Below are 16270 nucleotides of genomic sequence, written 5' to 3'. Positions count from 1 at the left end.
TTGATAATTATTATTTTTCTATGAACTTCTGTAATACCAGTCATCATTATTAGGGAGGAGAAAATGTGATATATCAGTAAGACTGAAGCCCAAGTTTCCCCCGATACATATACAGTCACTAACACACACACACACATATGTATATATGTATGTATGTGTGTATATATATATATATATATATATATATGAGAAGATGCTGTAGTTTCGTGTGTTAGTTTTAGCATACACAGTGGCCCCTAGCTTTATGAGTTTATGAGATTTCCTGGTGTCTTGGTTTATTCCATATGGCAACACTGGTCTTTTTCCTCCTTGTGTTCGCATTGCTACTGAAGATAACTCTAAATGACGCTGTGTGGGATTCTGTTTTTGTAGGCCTTAATGTGTCTATTACCAGCAACAATGGTGCCATTTTGTAGCATGTTCAGTTGCATGTTCAATCTATAATTCATCTGGCTACAGAAATATATAAATGTTTAATATGTCAGAGGCGGTGAGGCCTGTCGAAAGCATGACCTTGAAACGTCCTTTAAACATCACACGGCTACAGCACTGGGGCCAGTTAAGCTGCCAAAGCCAAAAAATAGGAAAAAAAACATGCAACGTGTACAAACACACGCTCTCACTCTTACACATTCACACAGCCCGTCTGCCTGCTGACGCTTTCCACTGCTTTCTGTTCCCTTTTTTCCTGGGATGCAAAATGCAGATGAGACGAGTCAGCCGCTTGTGCACAGTCTCAGGAGAAACTGCCAGTCAAATCCAAACATCTGTATGAATACCAAAACACACAGGGTACAGTGGAGGATGAGAGAAAGAGAAGGAGGGGCGAGGGACATAGAGAAGATGAGGGAGAGAGTGGATCGAGTAGAACGAGCAGTAAAGTAGCTAGGAAAGCCAGTGTTCCTCTCTCTTTCTGTATTTTTGACTGAACAAAGAGCCATATACACATGAATACCTCTTTCCTCCCACTGTATTTTCCATCGGGATATTTATTCTGAAAAGCAGCGATGCACAACAAGGGCTCGGTCCTGTGTTTGCTAGTGGGCTGAGGCGCTAACACTCCCCAGCTGATTATGTGTCTGTCTGTAGCAGTTTGAGCTGCTGCCAAAGGAATTAGGTCTAGTATTTGTGAATGCTGTTCCCCTCACAGCAGAATGCCTCACCATGCCTCTCAAATTTCTAGCTTTTTTAAAAAGGAGAGGGAAAAAAAACATTTTAAATAAATGAAGGAAATCACTGTGGAAGCCTATTAAATTTTCAACGTGACCGTTTTGTGAGTCTTCATGTGTGTTTAGGCTTCGCACAAAAGGAATATTTAAAAACCAAAGCGTGCTAATTGGGACAGAGATTGTTACAGCAGCTTCTTATTCAAACAGGCTTTTGGCTCATTAACTGCTTCCATCCAGCTTTTGTTTAAAGAAAAGTGGAAAAGACATTTAAAGACAACAAAATATTTTTCGATGTACCACCAAAAAGCTGATAGATTGCATAATGTCGTCACGCAAAATACGCTGCAGCAGTGGCACAAGCTCTTGGCTCAAATTAAGCGCAAACCCAAATATCCTGGCATCTTAGTACTGTTATGTCACATGCAAATCAAATCTTTACTTTTCAAATGTCAGCCAGCTACATATTTATACATAAATGGGATGTGTTAGTCTCAAGGGATAATAAATATTTTGTCTGGGGTAATTCTGATTTCCTTTTTTTGTGTTTGTGTAGGGGAGGGTAATTGTATCTTTTCAGGTGTACGACCTGTTTGGTCATCACCTTCTTAAAATATTAAACTATCAGATTTTAATCAGGAATATTAATTCCTACAGAATCTGCACAGATGCATACATAGTTAAACTCCTTTTCTCTGGTTCACACATCACTATCACATCTATCTAAAAGTCTCCTGAGAAAACTCTCTATAGGATGTTTTTATTGGACTCGCTGCACTAAAGTTGCCATTATCCTTGCTGACTTCTCTCTACGCGTCTCAGCTTTGATAAATCCTTTTTAATGTGCCTGAATGGGTCTGGTCATTTACACCTACAGCTAGAGAGGCGGCATACACAGTATGAGACACAGTAACACCTACATACTGTATATAAACAACACCACGCAACGCACACAATGTGACCATTTGACATTTCATCTAATTACTGTGGATGTGAAAAACCTCTGCCTGTAAAAGCTGAATCAACAACAGTAACAGCAGCACAGCCATAACTGTGCTCTCTTAACACGACAAACAGATGACCGCCATAGGCCTTCTGCTTATTTTGCATTTGTCCTTGTCTAAAGTAAACTTTACAAAACTTAGTGAGAAATTAGTGTTGACAAGCAATGCATAACCAGGGACAATACTAATTTTTCACTTAAACCTAAAAGTCTATTTTTTATCTTCAGTATAAATTACAAGCTGCTAGTTTTGATAAATCCTCTTAAAAGCAAACAGCAAATCAGCACTGACCCAGGAGAGGAGTTTAAAGGAAGTCAAAGGAGGCTGTTTTGGGGGAATTTTGTTATTCTGTGACAAACATCAGAGGTCCGAGTGTTCTGCCTCAGTTTGTCAGCTTTGTAATAAGAGGCAACTTTCAGTATAGAAGCAAATTATTTCACCGAGTTGAAATATGAAAACATATAAGTTTGAAAATAAAAAGAAGAAGAAGTTTATTTTTTTTTGCTATCAATATTATTAATATCTGTAATTAAATATAGTTACAAAGGCAAAATATCTGTGGATCTGGTAATAGTGTAAGACTAAGTTTAAACCCCGCTATGATCATGATAACACCAGGAACAGTTAAAGGTCTGGTCAACAGTAAATAATGCAACGCAAACATTCACATTAAATCCGTCAGAGCGGATGTTTGTGTAAAGACAACTGGAAAGAAGATTAAGAGGCAGCTGTTCCTCTGTCCGAACCACTTCACCCCTCTCACTTTATGTATTTGCTTGGTCTCTAATGAGGCTCTACTTAACAATGTCACTCTCCATCTGTACACGTGTCAGTCGGCCCTCTGATGCACACACGCAATCAAACACAAACACACAGAACCAGTCGTGCAGAAGCGCATGCTAACCTGTCACTGAACTGATGAAGCAGTGTTTCTTTATTGTCTGTGTAGCTCTAGTTCTGTATTTGGGAACTTATCATCCACATATTTTTCCTCTGTGTCTGCAAATCACTTTTATTGTTCCTTCAAAAACCTTACATGCTACATACTCGTACACCCATCTGTTCGTGTCTCAGGTCTTTGATCTTCAGTTACATTTAAATCCCGAGCACATGGTCAGTGCACTGTAGCTAATAAATTCCTCATACACCCCGCCCTATTAGCATTGATGTGTAACCTTCGAGCTTGTGGTGTTCTGCCTCGGGGTAATAGAGCCACTGCGCATTTGTGTGTATCTGTGTGTATTTTTGTAAAATGATGGCCTGTCTCTAGAGCAGGTCCCCCACTGGTTCCCATCAGGAGGCTTCATGGATGCACACTCATCTAATACTTCCAATACTAATGAATATTCCACTTTTTCACCCGCTCTCTCACTGGTCCTTGTCATTCACATTGTGCGTCCACCTCTTCCAAACTAAGTTGTGTCTGTATCTACAAATTAAATGCTGCACACGCTTTCTCTCACACCCCTACGTTTGTCTTCTTACGTCACCACTCTACCTGTGATACAGGCCTCTACACCCATGCTACACTACGGCTGCCAGCATGCCAGCTAGTGCCCGTAGCTGCGGCACCCAAGGAAGAGTCGCCTTCCTTTCAATTAGCATTTTGATTACTTTGCGAAGGAAAACTAGCCGGTAAACGCAAATAAAAAATGTACTTGCTGACAAATGCTTCTGTTGTTCCTAATGGAAATACCCAAGTGAGTCAGTCCACTTTGATGATGGCAAGTGAACCATTTTGAAAAAAGATAGATGCTAAATAATAATAATGACTCTGCGGTCATAGCATTGATGAATCGGCAACGAGGCTCAACTTTGTCTTTCTGTTTCTGACAGGTAAAAAAACAACTGGGAATAAAATGGCTGCTAGTTTTATTAGTCTACCTCTCACTCTGTCGCTTGAATGTGATGGATGAATGGGTAAATGGATGCAATGTTAAAGTGAAATTCAGCGAGAGCAGGCAAAGCAGAATACTTTAACAGCTTGTAATCATCACTCCTGTGCTGACAAGTGAGCTCGCGCACGCACTTACACATAGCCGTAAGGGGCATAAAACTTGAGAATGAGGGAAAGAATGCACGACATTATAATCTATTGTAATCCAGTCATGCGCGTAACTCACACACCTACTCCCATCTTTTCTTCAGCTCTGGCACAATACATGGACAGCACACCCTCGGACTGTCTATACAAGCGGCGTGACAGATAACATGGCTACTCATTTAACTTACATGCAGTACTTTGCATAAATGAATGGCAAATCCACAAAAAAGTCCAGTTTCCTTACCATGTAAAAAGACATTTAACCCTCAACCATGTGCGATCTACCTCTGCAGCACTATACACAGGTAAATATTTCAGAGTGGTGCAAAGGCTGGAAAAACAGGGGACACCTACACAGCCCTGACTTCAACATAAAATGGGTGCTGTTCCCCTCTTTTAACCCTTCCCTCCCTATTTCCTTACTTCTTTTCCTTCCTCCGCACGTTTCTCATTAGCCCGATATCCGTCTCCGTCCCTCCATCTGCCTCCCTCATTTTTTCATTCTGCCCACGAACCTACAGTGTAACCCCCCGCTGTAGCCCTCGTCCCCGTAAGAAGGAACTTAACATTCTGCACAACAATAGTTCAACAGTATCGCAGTGCTCGCTGAGCAAGAAGAATAATTCTGACTGACTGTGGGTGGACAGTATATCTACAACTACAAGCTACCCAGCTCACTATAGGATGCTCAAAATTAACCAGCAGTTATCATCGTACATTCAAGTATAGTGGCAGGCTGCCTGTAGCCTTCCTTACCATCTTAAACCCATTCCACTCCATTTGGGAGATGCTGGCCGTTGTCTCACGTTCTCTCTCTCCTCACACAACAGCTACAGCAACGCCTCAGAAAAGAAAAATCCCCTACTCTTTTTAAAACTCTTATTCTCCTCTGACACAGTCTCCTTATTTTTCCTCTCCTCTGCACTCTTCCTCTCTGCCTGATTCTGAGTCTTAGCAGCGAGCAGAGAGCAGCGTGCTAGAGGTGTACGGCGCAAACATCGCCTTCTTCCACAGATGCTGAGAGCAGAATGGATGTGAGTGCTGGGCTGCAGTAAGGCTCTCCCTCCTACCACCCTCCCTCCTTGCCCCCACCCCCTCTCCCCACCAACCCTCCCCTCCTTCCCACAACCACCTGCCCATTCGCCTGCTCAGCTGGAAGGTCAGAGCCCGCCCACGCCCACTCACCCCTCCCGACTTTCTTTTAGAGTCTCTGATTGGCTTCTCTGCTTGCCCGTCAGCCCTCGGCCTCCCCTCCCCTCCATCAGTGTTAACACCTTCGCTCTCTGGCTGGCTCCGAGCCCTCCTCGGCACACGCCAGCCGCAGCCCGGTTTGGCAGAGAAAAGGCTCTCTGAATCCCAGCAAAGCAATCAATCGCTGCTGAGGTCTGTCTGTGCTTGAGTGAGCAGCGCGGAGCAGAGCGCTTACAGCCTCAGGCGCTATGGTAATAGGATGCCTGCGCAGCACTGTGTATATAAATTAGCTATTACTGGGTTGCATGTTAAAATCCCCCGTACATTTATACGACTGTGTGTGCATACAGGCCATCGCTGTCTCCCTACTTCACACGCAGACACTTACGCACACGCAAAAGTAAAGTTTATGTTTTAAATAATGTTCGATTACTTTAATGCCGATTTAGACCCTTTAAACCTACGACGGCTTCAAATATAACAGAACGAAACCACGAACACGAACTCGCGGGAAGTCTGCAGACACCTGTCCAAGCAGGTGCATCCCAAAGAAATGCAAGAGAAAAACGTCTTTAAACGGGGTAACTGTTGTAATTTTGTTAATTTTTTTAAAGTAAGAAGCTCAAAGAAATGTTGTCCCAACATTTTATTATTGTTATTGTTATTATTTATTTATTTATTTTACCGCTGCGATAGGCTACATGGTCACAGTGAAATAAAGCTCATGTGGCACAATAAAGACACAAGCGAGTACTACGACATCTACTCACCATGACCATTCTTGTGACGGGCTGTCGGTGTCGGTGTTCTCGGTACTATAAAAGCCGGCGAAGTCAGGGAGGAGAGTCGGACAGAGGAGCAGCGGCTTGTTTTTTAAAGGGGATAAATGAACCGGGGTCGTGGTGTAGTGAGTCTACAGGGAAAAAAGGAATCCCCAAAACAAAACAGAAGCAAAACCGCGCGCGCGCCTGTGTGTGTGAAAGCCCCCGGAAGCCCTCGGCCAGCGCAAAAACACAAAAAGGCACTCCCCTTAAAACAAACACCGCGTCAAGAGGAAGGAAAGCAAAAGATTCACGGCGAGCAAACACCGTCTACCTTTCCCCCAAAAGCCATTTACGGATTGTCCAGTCATCTCGCGCGTCTTCTCCCATTGGCTGCGGAGGTGAGGACGGGGCGGTGCGCTCGCGGATGAGAGCCTGGGAGGCAGGCTCGTGTGGTCCACGACGCGGGATGGCATTGAAGCATCGCGCGGGGAGACAGGTACCAGGGAAGCTTTTTTAAGGAGGTTTCGTGTTCGCATATATGCACTACTTCACTGTTGATAATTATGCGCGAGTTGCACGCTCTCTAACACGTGCACGGAGGAGTGTGTTAGTACGAGCGCGCCTGCAAGGTTATTTGCATGATTGCCGCAGTCGTCAAGCCATGTGTACACCTCTCCCCCTCCTCCTCAGAAGCCGTTCTTCTACAGTTATTTTACTGCAGCCTCATCAACCCCCCCACCCCCAAAAAACAAAAAAACTTCCAAATTACTCTTCTTAGAAAAAAACCCTACAAACTACAATCAAACTACAATCTAACCATTAAGCAGCAGGGCACACATCCCTGGTTTACTGTGTTGAAGAGCGAGCATATTTAATCAAAATGCTGCTATCATATCAAATTCATAATTACTGATACTGCCAATTACTCTGACAATTATGGTAATATTCATTACAGTTTAGTAATAATGAATATTAATGGGTGGGGGCAGCTAGCTTAAACTGTCTTTGTCAAGCCCCAAACCTGCCTCAGGTTGATTTTGTCCACCTGGCCTCTAACTCAGGCAGACAAGAAGAGGGAGCTCTTGCTTCCCTTTAACACGGTTACCTTGCAGGCAGAAATTCTTGGCTGAAGCTTCAAACCAGGCTACATACAAACACACACACATACACACGCATGCGTACAATCAGAATGCAAATACGGAAACACATGTTGCTCGACACCCTACTATACCTATTAGCACACATAATATATTTGCATGCACACATATTCTGGCTCCCGCTCTATAACACATTCAAACACCTTATGCTGTAGATGAACATAAAGCCTCATTTGATATCGCAGTGGCTATATCCTCGGGTTGCCAAGAGATCAAAACATCATCAGTTTCGCAGCACATTATCATATTGTTTTTCCTCGTGTTCTATGCAGCAATAAGAGGCTGTCAACTCTTAATCTCCTGCTGTTTTGTTTCAACTAGCCTTCAGCTATGCGAGGCCCAGCAAACCTAATGGAACTAGTGGACATCCATTAAGCTAAGAGAGGTATCTCCTCATCTTGCAGCTCAAAATATATCCTGATACAAGACTCCAGTATAATATACATATGTAATCTGAAAAGTTTGAAAGCAAATTGCTTTTATTGATTGTGTTTAGTATTAAAAAATGGTAATGGTTACTTACAAGTCTCTAGCCACTGATTAAATAAAACGTTTATTCGAAAAATAGTGGTAAGCAGTTGTTTAATCAACAAGGGACCTACAGTCCCACTGGACCACCTGGCACTACTTTTTGACATGTCAAAGCATTTGAGAATAACAGCACGGGTTATTATTTTCAGGTCTTAAAGCCAACCATCCACTGAAAATCACTTGAGTGTGAGTTTTTTGTGTCTGAAACTAAATTACAACCTCTGCAACACATGAAAGGGCCATATCTACATATATAATCTACTGTAAAAACACAGGGGACGCACTATACACACAATAACTACCTTGACACCTGAAATAACACTATGTGTATTTATACAATTTTAAATTGGGATTTTCAACCATACACTCAAGTAGGTTGACAAATTAGCTCCCAAATGAACACAGTGGAAAAAATAAAACACTGTTAAAAAACAGGGGGAAAAATGTGTTAGGACTGAACTAAAGCTTCCCAGTTTCTCTGCTTCTTCCCTAACGTCCACCTGTCTGTTTAGCTACAACTAGCTAGCTAACCAAGCCATGTGGCTGACATACTAATGAGAAACCTTACTACGCCTTCCATTAGGTCGGAGCAGTAGACATGCACGTGCACAAGGGGGAAAGATGGGCTGAACAAGCTCGCTATTGTTTCAGATAGAATAAAAAAAATATGCTGGCACTTGCAGTCTGGAGATTTGTACTGATCACACGGTACATAACATAAGAGAGGCAGAGTAATGTAGAATGAAGCACAATGAAAATGGATTAAAATAGAAGTGCGTCTCTGTCTCTCTTCCTTTGTGATGTGCTTTTTATCTTTTCTGCCACAGAGCAGAGAGAAGCAAAATTTGCAGCTGAATAGTACAGGCAACAAACCCTCCGTCTTCTATCCATCTTTTATCCTCCTGCGCTGACCTTTGAGTTTAATAAAGGCTTTGGGTAGGACCCAGGAAAAGACATTCTCCACCCAACAGCCTTTAATATTCTTGACCAAACTGTGTTTTTATTGTTGCATTTTAATTCCCTACGGTAAGGAGTAGAAAGTCAAATCTATGGCAGTGACTTGCATACAAATCACGCCTATTTTTTTAAAAAAAAAATTTGTCTATGTGTTTTGTCAACTTTTAACTGCCAGTGTGTAGAGGCAGTAAAATAAAGTGGGTGATAATTTTCTTATTTCATAATAGACAGTGTTTGGAGGTTGTTTTTCTCTCCACTGTAATATAAACCAAATAACCTTTTCTCTAAATGAGAATATGATTTGAAAGTGAAAATAGTCCCTCGCAGTTGTCTTGCTTTGTGTGTCATTTTGCTAGATAGCGCTACAGGACAATGATTTTAAAAGGCAATGAAAGTGACTACCAGCTATAAACACAATCTGTTCTTTCCCGTGCGCGGTGTTATGGAGTGCGTGCAGTTTCTGTACACAGACGCATATCAAAGACGGAGCCATGTTGCTGCCATACTTAAGGACATACACTGAGCATTATAATATTGTGCGTGGACAGATGGGGGGAGTGGTTAAGATACTCTATCAAGGGCATTCATGTTGAGATACTCTCCAGATTGGATATTACAGTACAGCTCATTATCTCGTGGATCTGGGCTGTCTTTATGTACAGTTTATGTCTAGCGCACATAAACTGCAATGCAGCACTGGATAAATTTAAAAAAGCAATTAATGCTAATAACTAAACGGGCTACTCTTTTTAATTGCATTTTCATTTTGTCATACTTTGCACAAAAAGTGCCTAGTTTTGATTGGATGCATTATTTGGCCTTTTAGATGATGACTGATCGCTAAATCGTTTTTAAGCAGATAAATGATATTTCTTTCCTTTTGCAACATTTTGAAAGTTAAAAAGCTTTTGTGGCTATAACCCAGCAGGGCCAGCCACACTGTCAGCAATGTGAAGCCCCATCTCGCTTATTGGCTCTGGCTCTTATCCATAAACACACACAAAAAGGACAGCTGATTCTAGGCATACACAAAAATTTTATTCATGGAGTGTGTCACACTCTCACACAGTCTCTGTTGTACAGCTGGAGATGTAAGGCCTGCACCTCAGAAGTATTTTCATCCTGTGCTTCCAACCTGCTAATTCTGAAAGCAGAGAGCTGGCTAATTGTCATGAACTCTTCCTGCCCTCTCTTCAGCCCAGCTTCTCCTCCCTAAACCCCTCCTAGTCACAGACCTTAATGGATTAACTGCAGACTGCGTAGTTCCACTTACTCTTTTACTCATTCTGATTTTCCTGCACAAACTCAAGACGCTACATCTCTGCCACACCCAGAAGGATCTGTTTGTGTACGCGCAATGGGAGAGGTTTGCACAATTACACATACTAAAGCTGTGCTTACACATTATACTCTGGAAGCAGCCAACACGTAGCGTTCTGGTAACAAGTGCGAAAGAGCAGGTGAAGAATAGCGTACGCCGTATAGCAGGTTCGGTTTGAATATGCAGTGTGCAGACAGTGATAATTGTGGGTGCTCTCGGTTTGAGTCTTGTTAACTGTCACACGCAGTGTTTCAACACCTGTCCTATGTTTCACTCTGCATAATAAGGCTTCTATTTAAAGGGAGAGAAGTGAAGATGCCAGTTGAGGTGTTACCTCAAAGTGCTGGAAGAAAATACCTTGATAATTAACAAGAGAAGGAAAACTTGTGTTTGGAAGGAAAAACTCGTCTTCCGACAGAAAACAGTACGAACCTGAATTATCGCAGTATGGCAAAACACAGTAATTGAGGACAAAACGGTATTTTAACAGACCCGTGGAGAATAATAAAATACTTATCAGGCCTTGTTAATTTCGGTTTAAAAACATCCCATAATTCACAGCAGTCGACGCAGTAAAACAGCCTAATACATTTAATAGCTCAGCGCACCCTCCTCGGTGTGCCGTGGTTCACTTAGGATCTTTTTGATTTGCCCTTGAAGGATAGATTTAGTTGCTCTATTGAAGTTCTGGCAGTAGAAGCATCTTGCTGTGCTACTCAGACTGATGACTGCCTCTTTCCTGGCAGGTGTCCACCCTCTGCCAGTAACAATCAACAAATGAGAATCACAGCCTTTAGCTTGCCTATCTCCAGTGACAAAATCAGCATTGCCGGGTCTAGCCGCCAGACAGCTATTAACACGATAACATGTCTGTTTCTGGACAACAATGGGCAGTTTGGACTCTGCTGACTTTTGTTGCTTGGTTTCATTTTTAAGACGAGAAGGTTTACTTTCATGAAGAAATCGTACACACTATTTGGCTGATGCTTGGTAAGTCACAGATGCGCGGTGTGCCTACATCATCAGTCAAATCACCTCTTTTCTTTCTCCTCAAAAGCAGGCCCCACTGGGCTACAGTGCTCTGGCAGTTTAGTAATGGATTACAGCAGCTGGACATAGTCCTACCACAAAACCCGTGTCTATAAGCAGGACAAACAGAATCAACACAATGGCATCTTATTTAAGTGACCAAGGGCACATGATGTTAAATTATTTTGGAAGAAAAGGGATAAATGTACAAGAGTACAAAGTGAACAAATATTACAAATCTCAAACCTGCTGTTAAAATCAAGCACTTATCCTGCGTTCCAATGTAACCAAATCAAAACGAGTTACAGCCCTGTGCTTTGAATGCATTGTTTCTGATGTTGCTCGTGTAAATTTTCATTTTGAATGATCTTTTTCCTTGGAAAAACTAATGAGTAAATCCCACACTGGCCTGCCATTTACAAATCTGTTAACTCACGGTAACCTGAGACAGAAAGAGGATCCCTCGAATGGCGGATGTTAACTAAATGTACATCACATTAAAGGCTTTTTTTCCCCTCTTTGGTGAAATTGAGCTAATCTAGTTGGTGCTTTCCTCCTACATCCTCTTCTCTCCGTGTCACTGGGCATGATACGCAGTCAGCTTAACCCCTGCCTGTGTCACTCTCCCTCGTAGAAACTCCTTAGATCAGAAATGAATTCTTCACGCTGATCCCGGAACAAGGCTGTGCTGCATTTGTCACAGCCACTTTCTTCAACTTTAACTCAAAGCTGTTTGGTATGGCTGGAGCTTTGCAAGCTGCAGAGATGTGACAGGGGGCTGTTTGAAAGCGCTGTCTCTATCTGAGGGTGTGTGCTTGTTCAGCCACTATGTAAACTCTGCACTCTTACAGTCCTCGTTTGTTGTTTTAATTCAAAATCCCTGCTGTTTTTCTCGTTCTTCTTTTTTCTAATGCGTGAAAATATCAGGAAATATACATAAATACACCAAATCTACACATGAATGCATATAAACCGAACCTATTAAGCCAGCACTGTGATCGCCCCTCCCTTTTATATGAAAGAGATGATGGTCATAATGGTCTTTGAGGTTGTAACGGAACACAAATGAGAGATGGCTTGTGTAGGTGCCCAGAAAGGCTTAGCTATGCATTTGCTGTTGAGTCTGGCATGTGTTCTGGCACCGAGAGTGTATTCTCAACAGGACTCTGGTGGATTAGTGTCCATTTGGACAACAGAGTGGTCCACAGCTTGGGGTGACATTCAACTTCAGCAGGCCAACAGCTCTCTCAGTAATCATAAAGTTTCCGCTAGCTGTAGATGTATAGATAACGTAAAGATCCGTATTTGCATATAGTTGAAGTAAAAGATGAGGGGCAATCATTAGGACGCCGAGCCGCACTCTTTCTGTTGATGTTGTGCTCTCTAGTATAAACTGTATGTGTAAAATGAAGCCGTAGTGTGGTGGGTCAGTGGATCATGGGGATTTATTGGTGGGCTCTGGGGCTGTGAGGATGGCAGCCCGCTTTGCGTTTGATCCTGGTCGGGGTACAGCCATGCTCACAGGGCGACCGCTGTGGTCCATCTGGTGGAGGCTTTAATCACAACTCCCCCCACTTACACACACACACACACCCTACAGCAACACAGAACGCGCAGTGTTTCCCACTTGAGGTTCTTTAATTGCCGCTGCTCACTCTACGAGCATTTTATGTACAATATTTACTTTTTGTCGTTTCTGCAGTCATCTTTCTGCAGAAACGAGTCCCCTTTTTTGTTAGAAACTCTGCGGTGTTTAAAACCTCATCAAAAACCCTACGCTATCAGATCCGCATAATTTACACCACTGTGGCTTTTGATAAGAAATAACCTTTCAGAAATTAGACACATCCACGGTCCTTCGTTGAGCTGGCCATCGGCACTGTGCACCAAAACATGCCCACGCCGCACAAATCCAGCTCTCCAAATGTCACTTCATGCTTAACCGCCCTTTCTCATGCTTGAAGAAAAGCGAGTGGGTAATGCACAAGAAAAACCCCACTGGATTTCAGTTTAAATGCCTACATGCTTAGAGACATGTTTCGGTTATTTTGCGTCGTTGGAGCATTTAGCCAATTAAAGAGAAAAAAGTCATTAGAAGCAAACAGTCAAGAAATTATTTTCCCCTGTGAAAATACCAAGACGTTGTGTATAAAAGGCACCAGGCACATTCTGTAGTAAATCTTCGCTTTGTAACATTAAGTCAGGATAAATAAATGTAATTCTGCGAGAAAAGATGTTGAGAGCTGGTTTTCAAATGTAATAAGGTACAGATTATTAAAAAAGCAACACCTAATGTAAATATTTTAAAGTCCTGAAAGGAAAGCAACATATAAAATGTATGTTTCCAAAAAGATATAAATATTATATTACAAAAGATTTCTACAGGTTCTAGATAAATCCCCATGATGTTGACAGCATTTCTGCCACTGGTAAATAGTCTGTCCAGTAATATTACCGTCGCTTTCTAATTTTAGAAGGAAAATATTGTTCAATTTCTGGTCCCGAAAGCTGTTCCTGTCCAACGACTTGGCAACCCGCCCTGGTATTCGAGTTTCAGGATAGAGCAATGTGCACTGACTGGCAGCCAAGAGGTGGTGCAAATTCAAACAAGAGAATCGATCAAAAGCAACACTCAAAATTTAAATTCATACTGCCAAATGATCGGAGCCTCCTGAGTAGTAGAGATAACTTGTTGTAAGCCATCCTGCTGTTGAAATTTGGCATGCAAATTTATCACGATGGCTCTGCTGACCCAAGTTATCAGCGAATATCCCAAATGAAGTAAATTTTGCAATAACATGCAAAAAAAAACAGATTTTATATTCCCCATATAACCCTTTATATCCGCCAGTATGTTTATTAGTAACTGTGATTTAATTGCATAATTTTCCCAGATAGCAATTACATTTATTTTGTAACTCTCTAACATCTACCCAGTTACTTCACAAATAATCATACATATTAAGATTATACAAGAAACACTGCATATGCTATGCTATTAGGGTACATTTATAATTAATGGAGGGTTTAGCAGATAAAGATGCTGCTGCTGTTAGTTGTTAGCCTTACTGCGGACAAAATATATTTGTAGGAGTTTTTTCAGTATAGCTGGATTTTGGTTGCATTTTATGCAAGCTAATCAACGGGGGAACCCCCCCCCCCCCTTATACATTAAGTCAAGCCAACATATGCTCCAACTGTTAGAAACCAGTGAGCTGCTTTAACGTCACCGGTCATTCTTCATTTGCGTTATTGCACGAGTCAGCCATTCATCATTTGTGACAACGGATACTTTGCCTCATCCCCGGCAATTAACGAATCGATAAAAACGTGTTGGCTTTGAAACCATCAATTTTGAGAGAGTAAAAAACAGTGTTGTTCATCAAAATGCCAGCATCTCAAACGCAGACAATCGCTCAAGTATCGGCACCATTTGTCAGCTCAGCATCAACAGGCGTCTGGCTGTCAACAATGAGGCCCATTTCCTCACATCGCCGATCTTAAAATGAGTTCTCACCTACAAAATGGGCAAAAAAAGAGAGACTATCTAATGTTCTTTTTGTAAAGGGGATTTTGTTTGCATTATAAATTTGTGTCTGTTGTAAAGGAGAAGACTGAGCTTAAACCATCTGATGAGATTATCATCAGAGATGGAGGCAGCGCAGTAAAGGTCTTACACTGGCTAATGCGTCTTTTGTCAAGGTTTATAAGGTTGACATATCCGTAGTACATTGACTGTCAGTTTTATAATTAATTCACTAACCCTGAATAATTCAACACACACAGCATAAACTGCTTTTTAAATGGAGAAATATGTTGACCTAAAATTACATTTTAGCCTCTGCCTTGGACTTCACTTCTGAATAGCATCTGAAGAAAGTTTCTATTTTTACATATTTATTGTTTGCAAACAGCAAAACACGAAGAACTCGCAACATTCGGGAACACAATAGCTCTTTCTCTCCAGTCTTGCCTGTCGCATTATTCTTTCTGTATTTATCCTCTTAAGCCAAATGAAATAACAGCAGCTGGATGTGAAAACATTGTCCAAGAGAGGGAACAAATTTGTTTCTGAAATTAAAGGTTTTATATTGCCAGGCAAAAGGGCAGCCCTGGGATTTTTTTTAATATTTTTTTGGAATTAAGGAAGAAAACTGAACAGCAAGAAGTGAGATTATTTCATTCAGTGTGCTGAACTGCATAAATGTGGCCACAGACGTGACGTAAAATCCGCACTACAATTTACAAGCCCACTACGGAATTATAATCTCCTACAACATAAACTGTGATAATTGTGATGACTATGACTAAGTTAATCCATGTATTAAAAGGCTTGTGAGTCAGTGTGGGAATAACAGCAGGTTCTGCTTTACTTTCTGGTGGTGGGTGTGACCTTTTTTGTTTACATTTGAATTAGAGGACTACACGCTTCGAAGATGTCTGATCTGAGCCCTACTACTGCCGTTACATAAGTGGAGTCACAGGTGACCTTTGGCTGGGCGTGGACACATGACACTGCAGCGGCCTATTGGTGGGGTACTCTATTGTTTGTGTTTAGTATACAGAGTGGATAAGCATGAAAAACAGGTGACAGTCAATGACAGTATGCAGCACACATTAACAGGCTATCGAATGTGCTATGCTGTACAAAATAAAAAAGACTCCAAGAGAGAAAAAAATACAGTAAGGAAAAAAGCAAACAAGAGAAAATACACGTGTGTGTGTGTGTGTGTGTGTGTGTGTGTGTGTGTGTGTGTGTGTGTGTGTGTGAGCCTGCAGACACCTGCTCCATTCTGCAGTGATGGCTCCCAGCGGGACACAGGCTCAGCTGCTGATCACTAGGCCCTCCCTGCAGCACTGGTGGTCACTATACGTGCATACACACACAACAAATCTGAACCCTGCAGGCCCCCCTTGCATTGCCCCTCTCTGTGCTCCCCGTAACTGACACACCACATGTGCTCATATCAAGTGCAAACATGACATGATGCACACACACACACACGCGCGCACACACATATACGTGTAAGCTCTACAGTTTCTGTTCCTGCGATGTTGCGTGTAAATTCTCTAGCATATTTCCGTCATAATGTGCTTTAGCCCCCC

General features: G+C 42.0%; 1 protein-coding gene across 9 annotated transcripts in view; it reads right to left on the bottom strand.

Annotated features, from left to right (window-relative positions):
- The window catches only part of elavl4 (ELAV like neuron-specific RNA binding protein 4), a 74484-nt gene that overhangs the window by 53473 nt on the left and 4741 nt on the right, over positions 1–16270 (bottom strand). The window contains exon 1 of one of the 9 annotated variants that reach the window (XM_014333122.2): positions 6176–6854. The exons of 6 other annotated variants lie outside the window; for them this stretch is intronic. In XM_014333122.2, coding sequence (XP_014188608.1) covers positions 6176–6184 — 9 coding nt within the window. In that variant the 5' untranslated portion in view covers positions 6185–6854. Of the gene's footprint in view, positions 1–4970; positions 5261–6175; positions 6855–16270 lie in introns of those variants that run through there. 2 more of the 9 variants (XM_042220080.1, XM_014333120.2) reach the window with 2 other exon arrangements.

Source organism: Haplochromis burtoni, unplaced genomic scaffold (assembly GCF_018398535.1).
Source record: "Haplochromis burtoni strain Fernald_Lab_line unplaced genomic scaffold, NCSU_Asbu1 Contig_42, whole genome shotgun sequence".
Taxonomy (NCBI): domain Eukaryota; kingdom Metazoa; phylum Chordata; class Actinopteri; order Cichliformes; family Cichlidae; genus Haplochromis; species Haplochromis burtoni.
This window is presented reverse-complemented; position numbering and strand designations above follow the sequence as displayed.